This window comes from Panthera leo, chromosome B2, assembly GCF_018350215.1.
Source record: "Panthera leo isolate Ple1 chromosome B2, P.leo_Ple1_pat1.1, whole genome shotgun sequence".
Taxonomy (NCBI): Eukaryota; Metazoa; Chordata; class Mammalia; order Carnivora; family Felidae; genus Panthera; species Panthera leo.
In genome coordinates this window covers 15,101,388-15,117,263 of record NC_056683.1, presented here as the reverse complement: position 1 = coordinate 15,117,263, position 15,876 = coordinate 15,101,388, and the positions used below count along the sequence as shown (strand labels likewise).

At 46.5% G+C, this 15,876-nt stretch overlaps 3 protein-coding genes across 6 annotated transcripts in view; 2 read left to right on the top strand and 1 right to left on the bottom strand.

The window, feature by feature from the left end:
• Positions 1-812, top strand: part of SIRT5 (sirtuin 5) — a 41,744-nt gene extending 40,932 nt beyond the window's left edge. For 3 of the 4 annotated variants that reach the window (XM_042937873.1, XM_042937875.1, XM_042937872.1), the window contains exon 9: positions 306-470. In XM_042937873.1, coding sequence (XP_042793807.1) covers positions 306-381 — 76 coding nt within the window. In that variant the 3' untranslated portion in view covers positions 382-470. Of the gene's footprint in view, positions 1-305 lie in introns of all 4 variants that reach the window. The other variant, XM_042937876.1, reaches the window with a different exon arrangement.
• Positions 813-4,437: 3,625 nt separating this feature from the next.
• NOL7 (nucleolar protein 7) lies at positions 4,438-8,938 on the top strand. Its single transcript, XM_042937871.1, has 8 exons — positions 4,438-4,756; positions 4,867-4,927; positions 5,559-5,617; positions 7,286-7,317; positions 7,553-7,634; positions 8,210-8,331; positions 8,410-8,487; positions 8,761-8,938. The coding sequence occupies exons 1-8, from the start codon at positions 4,491-4,493 to the stop codon at positions 8,835-8,837; spliced, it is 777 nt and encodes a 258-aa protein (XP_042793805.1). The 5' UTR covers positions 4,438-4,490; the 3' UTR covers positions 8,838-8,938.
• An 800-nt stretch (positions 8,939-9,738) lies between these two features.
• RANBP9 (RAN binding protein 9) overlaps positions 9,739-15,876 on the bottom strand; it is an 89,984-nt gene continuing 83,846 nt past the window's right edge. Inside the window, exons 13-14 of the mRNA XM_042937870.1 lie at positions 13,943-14,054; positions 9,739-10,608 (exon numbers count right to left, since the gene is read on the bottom strand). Of these exons, the coding sequence (XP_042793804.1) occupies positions 10,478-10,608; positions 13,943-14,054 (243 nt within the window). The 3' untranslated portion in view covers positions 9,739-10,477. The remainder of the gene's footprint in view (positions 10,609-13,942; positions 14,055-15,876) is intronic.

Below are 15,876 nucleotides of genomic sequence, written 5' to 3'. Positions count from 1 at the left end.
CGGTCATAAAATGCACTTTACAATTATGTCTCCCCTACCCCTTAAAATAAAATTCGTGTTTATAGCGCCTGAATTCTAGGCTGTTCCTTTCCTAACTAAATTCCCTTGATTTCTGTGGCCGGCCTGTAATGAAATGTCTACATCTAGAATTGTCAGAAGCTAGTTTGCCAAGAGTGGGGACAAAGTTCACAATACCGTATTTGTGAGATTTGGGATTTTACTTTGGATACAACCACGCAGTGTGTGAGCGGCTGAAGTCGTATGTTCATTTTGCTCCTAACTCTGCTGTATTTGTCCTATTTCAGGTTTCACTTCCAGGGGCCTTGCGGTACCACTCTTCCTGAAGCCCTTGCTCCTCATGAAACTGAAAACGTGTCTTAATTGTCCCGGGGAAAGAAGAAATTGTGGCACATCTAAGTACCGGGCCACAGACAGAGGCGAAACAATCATGGGGATGGTGAGCTAAATGTTAGAAAATCTAGAAATAACCTCCGATTCCCTGGCTGGAATCCCACCTGATGATAAGCGATGGCAGTTTAGAAGGAACAATCGCAAACGTAGTCAGAGGGAGAAGTCAATGAACAGTGGAGTTGATGCAGTGTTATTTTGTGTAAACCTAAACACAAGATATCTCTGACGTGTTTGGTTGGTTATTGGAAGGGGATATTTTTGTGATTAGATTTTCTTTTAAAGAAGCAGTTGTGCTGATTTTATTGTTGCTATCTGGGCAAAGAGAGGAGTAGAGGGGTCAAACCTCGGTATTTCTAATTTTTGTCAAGTTTTGGTGGAAAATAAACTCACTCTCTACGGTAGGTGATTTATTGTATAAAGATGCTACCCCAAGAGATGTCTTTGTTGGGGGATTTTCCTTTTCGGTGTTTTCCTCGTTTGTCTGTCTTACCTCACAGTGCGTGGGATAACCCTACGACAAGAAGTCATGCAAGGAAGGAAGAGAAAAGTAGCACAAGACAGAAAATCAGGGGGCGCTTGGGTGGCTCAGTCGGTTAAGCTTCCGACTTCGGCTCAGGTCACAATCTTGCGGTCCGTGAGTTCGAACCCCGCGTCGGGCTCTGTGCTGACGGCTCAGAGCCTGGAGCCTGCTTCGGATTCTGTGTCTTCCTCTCTCTCTCCCCCTTCCCTGCTCACGCTTTGTCTCTGTCTCTCAAAAAAAAAATAAGATAAAAAATGTTAAAAAAATTTTCTAAAAAGATAGAAAATCCGGATTAAAAAAAAAATAAACGATGCAAATATATGGACTCCAGGGGCAGACACAGCTGCCTAAAGTTGAGCGCTGGCCTTCTTAGCAGCCAAGGAGGAAAGGGGGACGTGATCGCTGTTTCTCAATGACATAAACACAGAAGCAAACGGTCTGTGTATGGTGGAAAAGCCCACCAAGCTTTCCCAGACACTGAATTCTGAAGCTTTTTTTTTTTTTTTTTTCCTGTGGACTTTAAAAAAATTATGCCCATTCTACCTTGGAGTAAAGTAGTAAAAATACAGCTCCTGCTCAAGCCTCACCATCTAACGCCACACCCAGGGTCCCGGAATGCCTGCTGTCTGGCCTGACCGGGAAGAGTGGTCTTTAGGAAACAGTGGAGGGAGGTCAGCCCTACCTGGGCCCCTTAGATGAGGTGGGTTCCCTGGGTGATCGCACACTTGGGCCACGTTGCCTCAGCCCCTTACAAAACCGCATCTAATGTTACACTGTTGGCTTTCGTAGAAATAGACAAGACACGGGTCACATAAGACTTTGTGCTGTGTTTGCAAGTCATAACTTTTCATAAATCCCAGAGGTTCTTTGCTTGGGCAAGAGGGGTGTTCATAACCTACAAGGAGTCTGAGAGACCGGCCAAGCATCTTGAGGGCTCGATTCCCACTTTCATCATTCACTCTTAATAGTTTTGTTGTTGGGCTTCTCAAAGTTAAATGCATACATTTTCCTAGGGTTAGCGATGTCCGAAGTCAGCATACTGTCTCAGTGAGTCTGATTATATATATTTTTTCAAGTTTATTTGCGAGAGAGAGAGAGTGCGCACATGTGCAAGTGGGGGAGGGACAGAGAGAGAGAGAGAGAGAGAGAGAGAGAGAGAGAGAGAATCCCAACCAGGCTCCACGCCACCAGCGCAGAACCTGATGCAGGGCTCGAACCCAAGAACCATGAGCTCGTGACCTGAGCCAAAGTCAGACACTTAACTGACTGAGCCACTCAGGTGTGCCCCGCGAGTCTGATTATATTTTTAACCTGTAATTTCTATCTGACCAAAGCCCACGTATTTCGGAACTGTTCTTTGCAACTCTTCTCATCCTGGGCCTTTGGCACCAGTGGCTTTTTTTTAGTTTTTAGTTTGATTCGTGTTTTTTCATTTTTGTTCACGTTTTGGTTTTGTTAGAGAAGATGAAAAAAAAGAGTTGAAAATACAAAACGTATGTGAGGTAGCATTATTTAATTCAATTTAATGTTTACTGAATGGCTCCCATGTGATAGACACTGGAAATAAGACGATCGGCAAGATATGGGCCTTACCCTCCAGGAGTTCACAGAATGGTTGGGACAACTGTTACGTAAACTATTTTACAGTGTGGCAACTACAGTGAAGTAATATGAGCAAGATTCAGGGAAGAATGCAATTAGAGATGGGTGGAGAGGGGATAGGGTAGATATTAAGGCACTTTAAGAGGAAGTCAGCCTTGGGGTGCCTGGGTGGCTGTCGGTTAAGCGTCCGACTTCGGCTCAGGTCATGATCTCGTGGTTCGTGGGTTCGAGCCCCGCATGGGGCTCTGTGCTGACAGTTCAGAGCCTGGAGCCTGTTTCGGATTCTGTGTCTCCCTCTTTCTCTGACCCTCCCCCGTTGATGCTCTGTCTCTCTCTGCCTCAAAAATAAATAAACGTTAAAACAAAAATCTAAGAGGAAGTCAGCCTTGGTGGCAATGTTTGAAGTATAAATAGTTCCACATGGAGGAGTATCAGAAAAGGAAACAGCGTGTACAAATGCACAGCAAGTGCGAAACAGCTTGGTTTGTTCAGAGAGTGACCAATCACTTAGTGCTGTGCAATGGGTGGGAGAAGATAAGCACAGAGATCAGGAAGGGGCCTGTGTGCCAAGAGACAAAATATACCCGGAGGCAGAGAATATAAACAACGCTCGGGTTGCATTCACTAAGTAACGGTGAAGTTATTCTTCTACCAGATTCAGGATTTGCGACCACCCGCCACTGTTCAAGGCTCCTGGGGTTAAAGCAGGGAACCGGACCAGGACCCTATTCTCACATTGCTTACATCCTAATTGGGGTGTCCGATGATCAGCTGTCAGAAGTGGTGTTGACGAACAACGATGAACAGAGGCGTGGACAGTCCAGGGGGCAGGTGGTCAGGGGAGCCTGGTGGCTGAGGTTGCCAAGCACACGTTCGATGCTGAGGATTGATTGAAACCTGCATCTGTCGACTTGTTCCTGTCGGCGACAGAAGGACTGGAAGGCATCGAGGTCCTATTGCTACAATTCTTCCCTCGGAAATGCCACTTCTTTGGGGTGCAGGGAGTGAAGGGAGCTGACTCTACAAATACTGATTAATTAGACTGTGAAAATTAATAAAGAGAAACTTCACTAAAATGGAGCCGGGAAGTTGGGCAAGGGCGGTCTCCCGCTCTACCACTTGCCCTTACTTGCAAATCCAACAGTGGACCTGGCAGGTGTATACTGCTTTATTAACGCCCACAGGAGGGAGAAAGGCTTTCCTCTTCCCCCAGCAACAGCCCAGCCAATGACAGCGTGACAACTCGCCCAATGAGAAGCCACTGTAGTTTGAACTCCCAGTTTACTCCAATGGCCTTTTAGTTTGTAACAGCCTCACCCAAAGTTTCCCTTTCCTTTATAAAAAGAGCGATCCACGCTTTGGGGGTACTTGCTGTGGTTTTGCCTGCAGCCTGTTTGCCCCGGGGTTGCAACTCTCTACGATTCCTGAATAAACCCATTTTTCGCTGGTAAAACAACCGGCAGTTTTATTTTTTCAGATTAACAGGACCAAGCGGATCCCCGTGGTAGGTAGGGCCGCCGGGGCTTGCGGTCACAGGTTTCTGGGCACTGGCTGGCATAACTGGCCACTGGGCCGGAGGAGGGGGGGAGCCGGCTAACCCTGCTGCCAGCCTCCCAGCGGAGGACGTCTCACGATGGCTCTTCCCCTCCTGGAAACGAGCCCCATCCCTGCCCGCTCTCGCAGCCGGCGCGCGAGCCACTGCTGCGGGGCGGAGAGGAATCCGGGTGGGATCCCAGGCGAGGAAAACATCCTACATACAGAGAGGAAACAAACACGGCCGGCTCTCTTTAGGCCACGCCCTTCCTCGTTCTGCGCCTGCGCCTCTGCTGGCGCGCGGCCGTCTTCGCATCTGCACCTGCAGGGGGCGGCCTAACTCGCGTCGCTCTTTCTTTGCGTCACGCGGCGCTTCCGCGTTGCTTCCGGGTCAGAGGCCGGACGGCCGGGCGCTGTGTGGGCCATGGTGCAGCTGCGGCCTCGCGCGTCCCGCGTCCCGGCGTCGGCGACGGTGGACGAGGGCCAGCCCGCCTCCGAGGAGGAGGAGGAGGCGGGGCACGGCCTGTTGCTCGGGCAGCCCAGCAGCGGCGCGGCCGCGGAGCCGCTGGAGGAAGACGACGAGGAAGGGGGCGACGAGTTGGACGACGAGGCCCCGGAGGAGCTGACTTTCGCCAGCGCCCAGGCGGAAGCACGAGAGGAGGAGCGGCGGGTTCGGGAGTCGGTGCGCAGGTTCGGAGCCCGCAGCCGGCCGGGAGAGACCGCCCCCCCTACCCCCCCCACCCCCCCCCCCCCCGGCCCGCGCGTGTCGCCCCGCACTGACTTGTCACTCTTTCTCTCAGGGACAAAACGCTCCTGAAGGAGAAGAGGAAGCGACGCGAGGAGCTGTTCATCGAACAGAAGGTTAGAGGCTGGGGAGGCGTCTCCGTTTCAAAGGCACCCCGGCCGGGGCAGAATTCCCATGTTTGGCGGGGAGAGTCGCTGAGATTTCTGGGGACAAGGCGCTCGTGCTCTTTGCTGTCCACCGGTTGAAAATGGGAGTGGGAAGAGGCGGGAGTTTGAGATCGTGGGGTTCTCCCCCCTGTACCAGCTCACCGTGACGAGCCTGGTCGTTTAGTCTCGCGGAGGTCGTTTCTTTACCGGAAATTGGGTTGCTGAGGTACTTGGCAAAGTGAAGGCTGTACCTGGAGTATCTTTGCTTTGCTGTCTGACGTTTGGCAGATTGGCCACAGAGAGCCCGCTCAGAGGGACGTGACTTGACTGCGCTCATGGCAGAACGGTGACCTCTGGGGTGGAATACCGGGGCCAGCCTTCCCAGTCTTCGCTCAGTCTTCCCAAGAATGTGTTACAGGCTCTGAGCTTCGTGGGCCCACTCCTTCCACAGCGTAGGGATCGCAGGGGCAGGGAGGGTTCAGCCTGATTCATTTCTTGCTCTGGGTGTAAAGCTGTGTCCGTAGAGCCAGAAACTTGAGAAGCAGCCCAGGGTGTGTCATGTATCTCACCTCTGATTAATTTTTAAATGTTTTAATCTAAGAAAAGGAAACTCCTTCCGGATAACATTCTAGAGAAGTTAACTACAGCCGGACAGACTAAGTAAGTAATAGATCCTGTTATATGCGCCTTGCTTAGACACCGGTCTTTGGATGCTATACGGGTACACACGTTTGTTTGAATCCACATAATAATAAAGAGAAGAAGACAGAAAGCTACACAGCAGGTGGTTGGATTTGGTGGGAAAGGTGGAGAGGTGGAGGGAATTAACTCCACTTTTCAGTCTTCTGCCACTTTTTAAAAAAAATTTTGATGTTTATTTTTGAGAGAGCAAGCGGGGGAGGGGCAGAGAGAGAGAGGGAGGCGCAGAATCCGAAGCAGGCTCCAGGCTCCGAGCGGTCAGCACAGAGCCCGACGCGGGGCTCGAACCCACGGACCGCGAGATCGTGACCTGAGCCGAAGTCGGATGCACCACCCAGGTGCCCCACCACTTTGTGTTCATTCCCACAGCAAACTCTAGCCTCCGAGTTACTGATTCCAGCGTGTTCAGTCAGGGGACGGTTGTGCTCCTGTCATTGTACTAAGGGCAGGGGAGACGGTGGTGAGTAAAATGATGTCTCGAACCGTATCAGCTAGTGGAGTAGCAGGCACATCCGCAGGCTCTGAGGCTCCTCTTGTCCCGTGCTTGCCTTGGCTGCTCCCCGGCTTCGGTTTCATTCCTCTCATTTAGCAGCTGTGCCCTGTGCCGAATGTGTAAAGGCCCGTGCAGTAGTTCTCGTCCTCCTCTAGCCCTTGAAATCAAACCTTAATAAATTTAGGCTGCTAGATATTCGGCAATTTTTTAATATTCTCCTGGCCTCTCCTGACTGCTTTGTTAAGTTCAGAAGTTTAGTCCTGTAGTTTTTTCTTTTTTTAATATTTATTAAGAGAGCGTGCAGACAGGGGAGGGGAGAGGGAGAGAGAGAATCTCAGGAGCCCAACCTGGGACTCAATCCCACGACCCTGGGATCATGACCTGAGCCGCTCGCTTAGTGGACAGCCACCCAGACACCCCTAGTCCTGTATTTCTTGCCTAGGCCAGCGGTTCTCAAAATTTTCAGTAAAAGGCTTTTCCAAAGAGCTATTCAAGTTCTGTAAACACTACCAGTAAACATACCAACAGTTGTTACCTGGGGCACATTCCCCTTTCCTCCTTAAAAACCAAGCTCAGATGTCCTCGCTGCCTCCTTAGTGTAGCTTTTCCCCTGTGCTGGTGTTTCCACATGGGAGTCTCCTGTTGTGTTTTGTCAGTTCACATTGGTCTCTCGTTAAGACCACTACTCTTCCAGGCTAGTCCTGGTCTCCATCCTTGTCTTTCTGTCTGAACTGCTGGATTAACCCTTTGTGATTCCTCCAAGTAAAACGAGGCGGTCTCACCACCTTTTCACTTTGTATTTTGAATACTGTATTACAGAACTCGTTTTTCCTGAAGTCTTTCACTTTACTGTTACCCACATCGATCTGCTTCTGCTGAAGTTTGCTCATATGCTTTGAGATCTTCACTTCTGAGAAGATACTCCCTTCCTAGCGTATTACTAGTTTGGGAATTGGTAGCAGTGCCCTGGGGAGGGACTTTTGCTTTCCAAAACTGATTAACGATCCTGAGTAAAAACCGAGGATGGTGGTAATGAAAAGGGGAGATCTTCGTAAAAGCAGATGAAATTGTGTTAACCAGTGGAGTCATCTTTGCTATCTGCCTTACCAATCAGTGTTTTTATTGTTCTTCCTTAGCATCAAGAAATCATCAGGAAAGTTGAAAGAAGGTATGAACTATTCTCATTTCAATAACTTCTCTTGTAAATGTCAGGTACATTTGCAGATATTTGCAGCCAAATGTTTGGCCCCGAGAGAGTGTGGGAATAGGCCTGGCCAAGCGGAGCTTGGCCCGTTGTCTCTATTTCTTACAAGTAAAGATTGCACCCAGATTGGTACTAGATTTAAAGTACAGTCCAGTAAATGTTCCTGCTTTGTTTTACATATATAAGCTCAATTTTTTAGCGAATCTGCAGAAGGAAAATGAAGACTGTGACAAAGGAAGTGATTCCAAGAAAGCTAAAGTACAAAAAGTACAGTCTGTCGGGTAAGGAGGGTCTTTCTTCTTTTCAGAGAATGTAAAGCTGACCTGAGAGAGAGTATTGGCTTGTGGGGGGAAATAGTTTCATTATAGTAGTTTCAGATTACCTCCTCTATGGGAAAACCAGTTCTGATATTTACGTAAAAATAAGACCTCTGCCTCCTAAAATGGAAACGTTAGTCTATTTGTATGTAGTAAAATAGCCCAGTGATGTCATTTTATTCACGATCTGCACATACAGAAAATTAGGATTTTGGGTTTTTTAAAATTTTTTTCTTTTTTTTAATGTTTGTTTATTTTTGAGAGAGACAGAGACAGAATGTGAGTGGGTTAGGGGAAGAGAGAGAGGGAGACACAGCATCCGAAGCAGGCTCCAGGCTCTGAGCCATCAGCACAGAGCCCTACGTGGGGCTCGAACTCATGAGCTGTGAGATCATGACCCGAGCCAAAGCCAGACGCTTAACCAACTGAGCCACCCAGGCACCCCTTTTCACTTTTTTAAGTAGCTAACAAAACTTTTTATTTTCAAACTCAGCATGTTATCAGATTTGCTCATTTTGACCTTTTGTGTTTGTCACCAGCCAGAATAAAAGCTACTTGGCTCTAAGGCTAAAAGATCAAGATCTGAGAGATTCAAGACAGCAAGCAGCAAAAGCCTTTATACAGAATTCTTTATATGGTCCAGGAACCAACAGAACTACTGGTAATTTCTTTATAGACTGTCTCTCTCACTTTTTACTGCAAATTAAACAAAGAAGTGATAGATAATTCTCTTTTCTAGTAAATAAGTTCCTGTCTCTTGAAAATAAGAGGTTACCAGTGAAAAAGGCTGCAGCCCAGTTTCTGAATAATGCTTGGGGTAAGATCCAGCTCCGCTCCCTCAGCTTTTTATATATTGCACGCTTTCTTTTAAGGAGGTAGTAAATACTTAAATAATCGTGAGATATCCATTTTTTCCTTATAATGGCTTCTGTATTAATATCTTGAAGTTGCTTCTAAAACATAGATCAGCGTGGTATATCTACTGTACAATTTGATTAGTGTTTATATTCATAGAATCTTGAAAACTTTGGAATTGTTTCTTGCGAATTTCGTATCCAATATTCTTACTGTATAAAATTTTCTATTCTAGGAACTCAGAAAAAACAAAATGCCAAGAGGTTTAAAAGACGGTGGATGGTCAGAAAGATGAAAACTTCTAAGAAGTAAATCAAATGAAGTAAATGAAGGATGAGAACTTGTATGCATAGGACTCAGTTATTTGGTTTAGAAAATGCTCTTAAAAAGATCTAATAAATGATTTATAAAGAGTTTTGAAGGGTTACTGCAAAACTCGTAGGTCTGTTGGGGGAAGCACCCCATCACCTCTCATCCTTCAGGACAGTCCTGCCTCGTAGTTTGAGAATGACGTTGGAAGACAAACCGGTTCAAAAGATGGTTTCTCTTTTTTATGAGCGTTTGCGCATTTAATTGAAAGCTCGTCTTCCACCTGCGGTGTTGGGTGCACAGCAGGGCGAGAGAAGTGGGCCCTGGGGTGTTTTCAGCTGCAGCTCTCAGCTGCCTTGGTCTCGCAGAGGTTTTGGTGCTCTGAGGGGCATTTGTTTCCCAGGCTATGGAACGGGAAGGAAGTAGCTGAAAGCTCAGTATTTCAGTGCAGTAAGTATTTCTTCTCGAGGAAGATGGAAGCCTCCGTGCAGAGTTCATTAGCCAGAGGATTTGGTGATCTTGGCTGAGTGTTACTTTTAACCAGGTTGGGCGGGTGTGCTTTGGTGGCAGGCCACGTGCCATCGTTCCTACTGTAGTTACAGAAACAGGAGCTGAACTGTTTTCTTGCGGCAGCACCCACAGCATCAGGTCTGACCCTGCTCTAGGGCGGCCAGTAAGCTGAAGGCAGTCTTGCGTTGTAGAACTCAGATTTAGAGAATTGCTCTAATTCTGTATTAGAAGTGTGCGGGCACCTAATATATAAATTCAATTGACACTCTAGTATCTGTAATAGTAAATTTTTAATGGCTGGTTAATTATATCACTACATTTTTATTGCAATATAGTACTCATTTAAGCACTTAAAAATGGAAGGTGTACAAAGATTAAATTAAGACACGGTAAATTGACTAAATATTTGGTTTTTATATAAATAAAGGTCATAACCACACTGTTGACATGTAATACTGTTATAATACAACAGTTAAACTTGTGAGTCTACAACAGAAGTTGTCTGTAGTTAAACAGGAAACAAAGTTGAAAAAGACCATGTTAAAACAAAACTACTGGGACTAACAGGTCGGGATTGTAAGTAGCAACAAACATATTCACTCAGCTCCTGAGTATTTCAAGTTTTACAGTACACATTAAAAATGATTTCTTCCATCAACACTATAAATTCAAACTGTCGGATGTTTATGCGTTTTGCAAGTTACACTGATTGAATGCTTATATGGGAGCGGGGGTCGGAGCATCTCCCAAATTGAAGTTTACATCACCCACATGCTAACACAAACACAACTGGTTCCGTTTCCTTCCCCCCTCTCCCCCAAACAAAGGCGGCAGGATTTTTTGGTTTCTTTTAGGTAATTGTTTTAAAGGATTTGTGATGATCAATTTGAACGTCTGAAATTCAGTAATATTGAACTCTTAGACAACTAAGAGGTTAAAGATGGAAAATAATTTCTCCTAACACCAAGTTAGAAAATCATTTGCATCATGCTGTAAACTAGGAAGCAATGTAAAGCGACAAAAACCTGTCCCCAGTACATAATTAAAAAATCTAAATTTCAAATCAGCAGAGCTGGTCTACTTCCAGGTTGACTATATGCCACAATGTACACGTGAGCTCCTTAAATGCATAGCTAGTGTAGGTAGTCTTCCACTGTGGCAAACGCACAGGATCCGATTCCTGACCGAGCCATCAGTCCTAGACATTGTGTGGCCTGGCCCATTGCTAGGGCGAGTGGAGGTTGCTTTGGCAGATTGTGGGTTTCTGAGGAAAAATGATTAAAAACGGAAACAGCAATTAGCAAGACATTTCCCAAAAACTTCTCAATGGGGAAAATACTGCATTACTTGAAAACTTACCCCTGCCTACGCTGTTCTTAATTACCTCACTAGCATCGGTCATTTCTAAGCCAGTCATTAACGTCTTTGGCCCTGCTGCTCGGGCTAGGTGCTATGGGTACTGAGTATTCGACTCTGAAGGAAAATTCTTGCAGAATTCGACACTTAAAAACTTCCACGTTAACTATGATGGGAAAGAGGTCCGGTCTTACCTGATATTTACAGTGGGGAGTAAGGACTATTTAGTATTTCTCTTCGCCTTAAGTCACTTGACCTAACAGGAAAAGGCCTCAGGCTTAAAGTAAAAGTTTCACCGATAAACGCCTCCCCTTCTGGGGATAGAACCCACCAGAGGCTAATTGTCTCCAAGGCATATTGGTGGATGTTGTTTGGGCTTCTAGGGAGCAAATGGTGCCGGTGGCCGTGAGGCAAGACAAAAGCAAAACCACCCTACGACGTTGGAGGGAGTTGACTTACAGTTGGTAGATAAAATACGTTTTAAATGGCCGATAAATTTGTTCTCCGTGTCCTACATACCAGAAGTCTGCAAGACTTCAAGTTCTGTGCCAGAAATGAAAAAATGAACTACTGGTGAAACTGGCCAAGTTCCTAGTGATCTCTCCCTGGGTGGAGAAGTCCAAGTTTCAAGTTGATTAGATTCCCAATTAATAAAATCACTCCTCAGTCCTTTCTAGGCATAGTGGACAACGAAGGGCAAACACCATGATACTGGCAGGTAAGGCCACACTCCATACTATCCTATTTTTGTTATTTCATAGGGAGAGAGCATGCACGTGAGTGGGGGACGGGGCAGAGGCAGAGAGAGAGGATCTGAAGCAGGCGCCACGCTCAGCCCAGAGCCCGACACAGGGCACGACCCCACGACCCTGGGATCATGACCTGAGCTGAAATCAAGGAGTTGGACGCTCAAACGACTGAGCCACCAGGTGCCCCAATTTAATTCTACTTTTGATTCCAAGGTTACAGTGGGGTGGGAGAAAGTTCCATAAGGAATGACCCCAAAAAATAAAGGAAGCAAATACAGGATTTAAAGGTACAAAAGAACACAAAATAGGATCAAGAATTGAAGAATGGAAGTCTGTAAGAAAAGGTACACAGATCAGTGAGAAAGTATGGTTTGAAAAGTGGTCTGTGGGTTAGGATTAATAAAGTCCTGGCTATTCTTCGGTGAGACACTGTTTAGCTAAACTTTGATGGTGATACAGTTTTTGCCAGCTCTAAGCAGGACGGACTGTATAGTTCTGTCTCGAGTCCAGAACAATTTAAGTTTTACACAAAATCAACATGAAAAGGAATAAAAAATGGAAAAGGAAGCTTTTTTTTTCAAAAATGTCTGATGGTTCACAGGGAAGTAACCTTGCTGGAAGATAAGCATCAGGAGACGTGGTTATAAGCATCTTTAAATTCTTTTGGGATCTGCAACTGACAAGAACTAACATACAATTAATATGTAACAACTTTAAGCACTAATTACAGATTTATAAATATTCACATATTCATCTACAGCGATTTATATTAATAAGCCTGTCATTAATTTTGCAGGAATCCTATGAATATAAATTTAAGTACTAGGTACAGCTGAACCTATCTACTAGGTAGTAGCACAGTGAGAGTACACAGATCTTTAATGGCCCTACAAAATTTCATATTTAATCACTAAATTACCTTGAAGAACTCGACATAAAAAACTATTCTAAGAAAACTGGTTACTTCAAAAATTCTTCACGAATCTGATCCTTAAATATGAAGGCTGTAATTTCAAAAAGACCATTACAGTAAACCACGATTTGCCCTACAATCTCAGCATTACTACTGAGTTCTGTTTTTACCAATAGAGCTAAGTGGATTTCATATAACCAGAGAATACAACACGTTAACCAGAGAAAATTCACGTGATTTATTATATACAAATTCTAAATTTATAGAAACCCCACCAAAGACTTTTTTTTTTCTTACCGTTATTGCAACCCCCCCCCCCCCCCCGTTCTACTTTAACACAAAGAATTCACAGTTCACCCCTGAGAAACACCAGTTTGAACTACACAGACCCGCTTCCAGCTGCGGTTTTTGATACGGTACAGGGATGTAGACGGCTCTTCCCTTCGGGTTTTCTTCACCTCCGGCTTTATTGTAAGAATCCAGAACACAACACGTGTCACATACCAGATCTGTGTCTATCAAGGGCTCCTGTTCTTGGCAGGGCTTCCCGCCAGCAGCGGTTAAGTTTTAGGGGAGTCAAAAGTTACACGCAAATTTTTGTGCTGGGGGGTTGGTGTCCCAACCCCCACTCGGTTCGAGCGTCAACTGTAATGAACTTTGTAAGAGCAGATAAGGCTCATGTAGGAACACTTGCTCCCTTCACATTCTAGCCATACGGTCCCTGGCCCGCTGCAGGTCTCCCTGCTCTTTGTGGCAATGCTCTCGCGCACCTGAAATGGTGTGAAACGTGTTGCTAAAAGCTCCCTAACAGGGCCGAGCAGGAGTGGGAGCCTCATTTTACCTGCGGATTTAGCCTGTAAAGTCAGGTCAAAAGCCACTCTTCTTTAAGTTACTTGTGAAAAGAATCTCCGAGAGAAGATCATAGTTTCACGTAAACCGCCCTGTACGGTTTATATATAAATGCACGGAATGTTCTAGCATTCACAGAAAAAGTATTTGTTTGGGACATGAGTCCTGTAAGCATACTCTGTAATGAGTTGCTTACAGGGACAGCAACCGACCAGGGGAACGGCAAACCGGTCTCCCTCCGTGCTCCCCTCTAGCGACGTCTCACTACGGAAACTGCTGCTCTCTTCCCCCCCTCGCTTTTTACCTGGTAAGGGCATAATACGGCTGAATATGCTGAACTTTCATGCAAATACGGTGCTACTCCAAGGGCTGGTGCTGGCAGGGCAGTCACACGTCACCCGGAAGTCCCTCGTGTCCGTATCTCAAGCACAGCGGAAGCTGCGGTATGTGCGGCTCAGCCCAAAAACGCTTACACGACATGCACACAAAGACTTCCATTTTCCAGACTTCCCGGGGTATGATCTCAATATACCGTTGTGGTTTTTTTTTTTATTATTCTGTTTGAATCCATTTAATTTTGGAATTGAGATGGTGGAGGGGAAGGTTTCTATATTTTGAAACAATTTTACCTTTTTTAAAATGTAGAAATGGTTTCTACATTAAGATTTTACCAAAATACGAATCCCGTCTCAAATATGCAGACACTCTGGCTGAAGTGCCGCTTCACTCACCTAGTATTGCACTGTTAAGGGCTGAGCACACAGGTTCTCTCTGAATCGGGTCAAGCTGATTTCCAACCGGGCTGTTCCAAGGATCCGAGTAAGCGAGTAAACTGAATGCGTCCTGTTGAAAACACAGCAGTTTGGTTTTTCATTCAAACGCTTCAGCTACTGTCCTCCCCACGGCTACAAAGTTGAGAGACAAAATACACAGCTTTCCGGCACAAGACTACGGTAACACTCAAACCCATTTACCCCAATGATTATGAGGCTATATGTGTTTTTTTAACAAGATGATACAACAAAGCCTAATGGGTCTTCCTTCTTCTTTACTGTAAACAGCCAATCCGAATCTGAATCTTCCCCCATCCCTACAACACATACACAACGGCAAAATTAAATTCTGGTGGAACGGGCTAATTAAAGAGGAAGACAAAAACATTCAGATGCTCTATAATTTATCACCACTGGTATGAATCTGACATTAAAAGGACAGAGCCTATTCATTTTCTTAAACAGATGTGGGGACGAGCTCCATCTCCCTGGATGTCATTTTCTCAAACTCGGGACCAACAAGGTAAACTGGCTGCCCCTCAGGAACGTTCGGTAGCGCCAACCATCCTCGAGCCACCCTTCCGAAAGGGACGGACACGCGGTCTTCTCAGTCAGTGACTCTCGGTCAGTAAGCACTAACCGCTCCAGGACACTGGCAGCGTCCGTTCGTTCTAACCTCTCGGTACCGGAGGTCGTCCTCTCCTGCCCGAAGTCAAGGCCCTAATCCGGGGCGGTGTTCCCGAGAGAGGCGAATGACAGGACGCCTTCCCGGTTCAGAAGGCCTACGTAGGACAGTGCTCAGGAAAGCGTCAACGAATTCGGTCAGTGCCACTTTCAAAATGCGGATTACGGACACGTGGGAGACTGGACTTTCTGAAGGAAAGGGTCCCAGGGCCGGCCGCCCGGACGTCCCTCCGCTCAACTCACCGCTGCTCAGAGCGGCCGCGGGGGCCGGGCTTGCCGGTCAGCTGTGCTCTGGCCCTTTCTCACCCCACGCGGCCTGCACACCGGGGAGCCCGGGGGAGGGCTGTCCACGCAGCCGGAGCCGCGCGGCCTGGGGCTACCGGGCGGGGAATACACGTGCCTCTCAAAGAAAACGCGTGCGGCTCGTCCACGGTCTTCCTTCCGCTGCTGAATATTTCACGGGTGGTGGGCGGCTCGCCCCGGTTTTTATAATGAAAGGTCTCTGAAAGGAAAATTTCTTTCTTACACTATTTTGAGTCCCCTGCAGCTACTCACAGACGCTGGGAACAGGGAAGCAGCTTCACACACCCGCCCATCACAGGACCTGCTTCTTCCAGTGCATCGCACAGGGCCACTCCGTTCTACTTCCTGGCTCCCCCACCCCCGCCATCCGAATTTACTGATGGAAAGAGTATTAACGTCCTGTATCCTGGGAAGCTAACTCTAGTCACGGATCTTCGCTCAAGACTTAACTGACCCCACAGCCACCTAGTGAGGTACCATCCCCATGCCACAGAAAGTTAGCTGAAGTACACCGAAGAAGCGTTCAAGGAACAACTGGCACCTAACCACCTCTAAGCACAAAACTGTCCTCTCGGGTCTATACATCTGGACACGCAACCGAAAACGAGAAAGGTTGCGGTCCCAGATCTCAAGGCAGACCGTTCTTCTGTTAACACCTTCTTCTAGTATTTCACCAAAACCTCATGGAAAAAAACAGATAATGATGGTAACAATTTATCGTGCACTAATACCCGGTGAAGCAATGTTTCGAGCCCTAACGTGGAGAATCTCATTTTATCCTCACAATAACCTTAGGAGACGGATACTGTTATGCCCATCTTACAGAGAAGCAAACTGAGGCAGTGAGAGCTTAAGGGCACACAGTTAGTACAGAACCTCTTTTAGTAAGATGCAGCTTCTTTTAA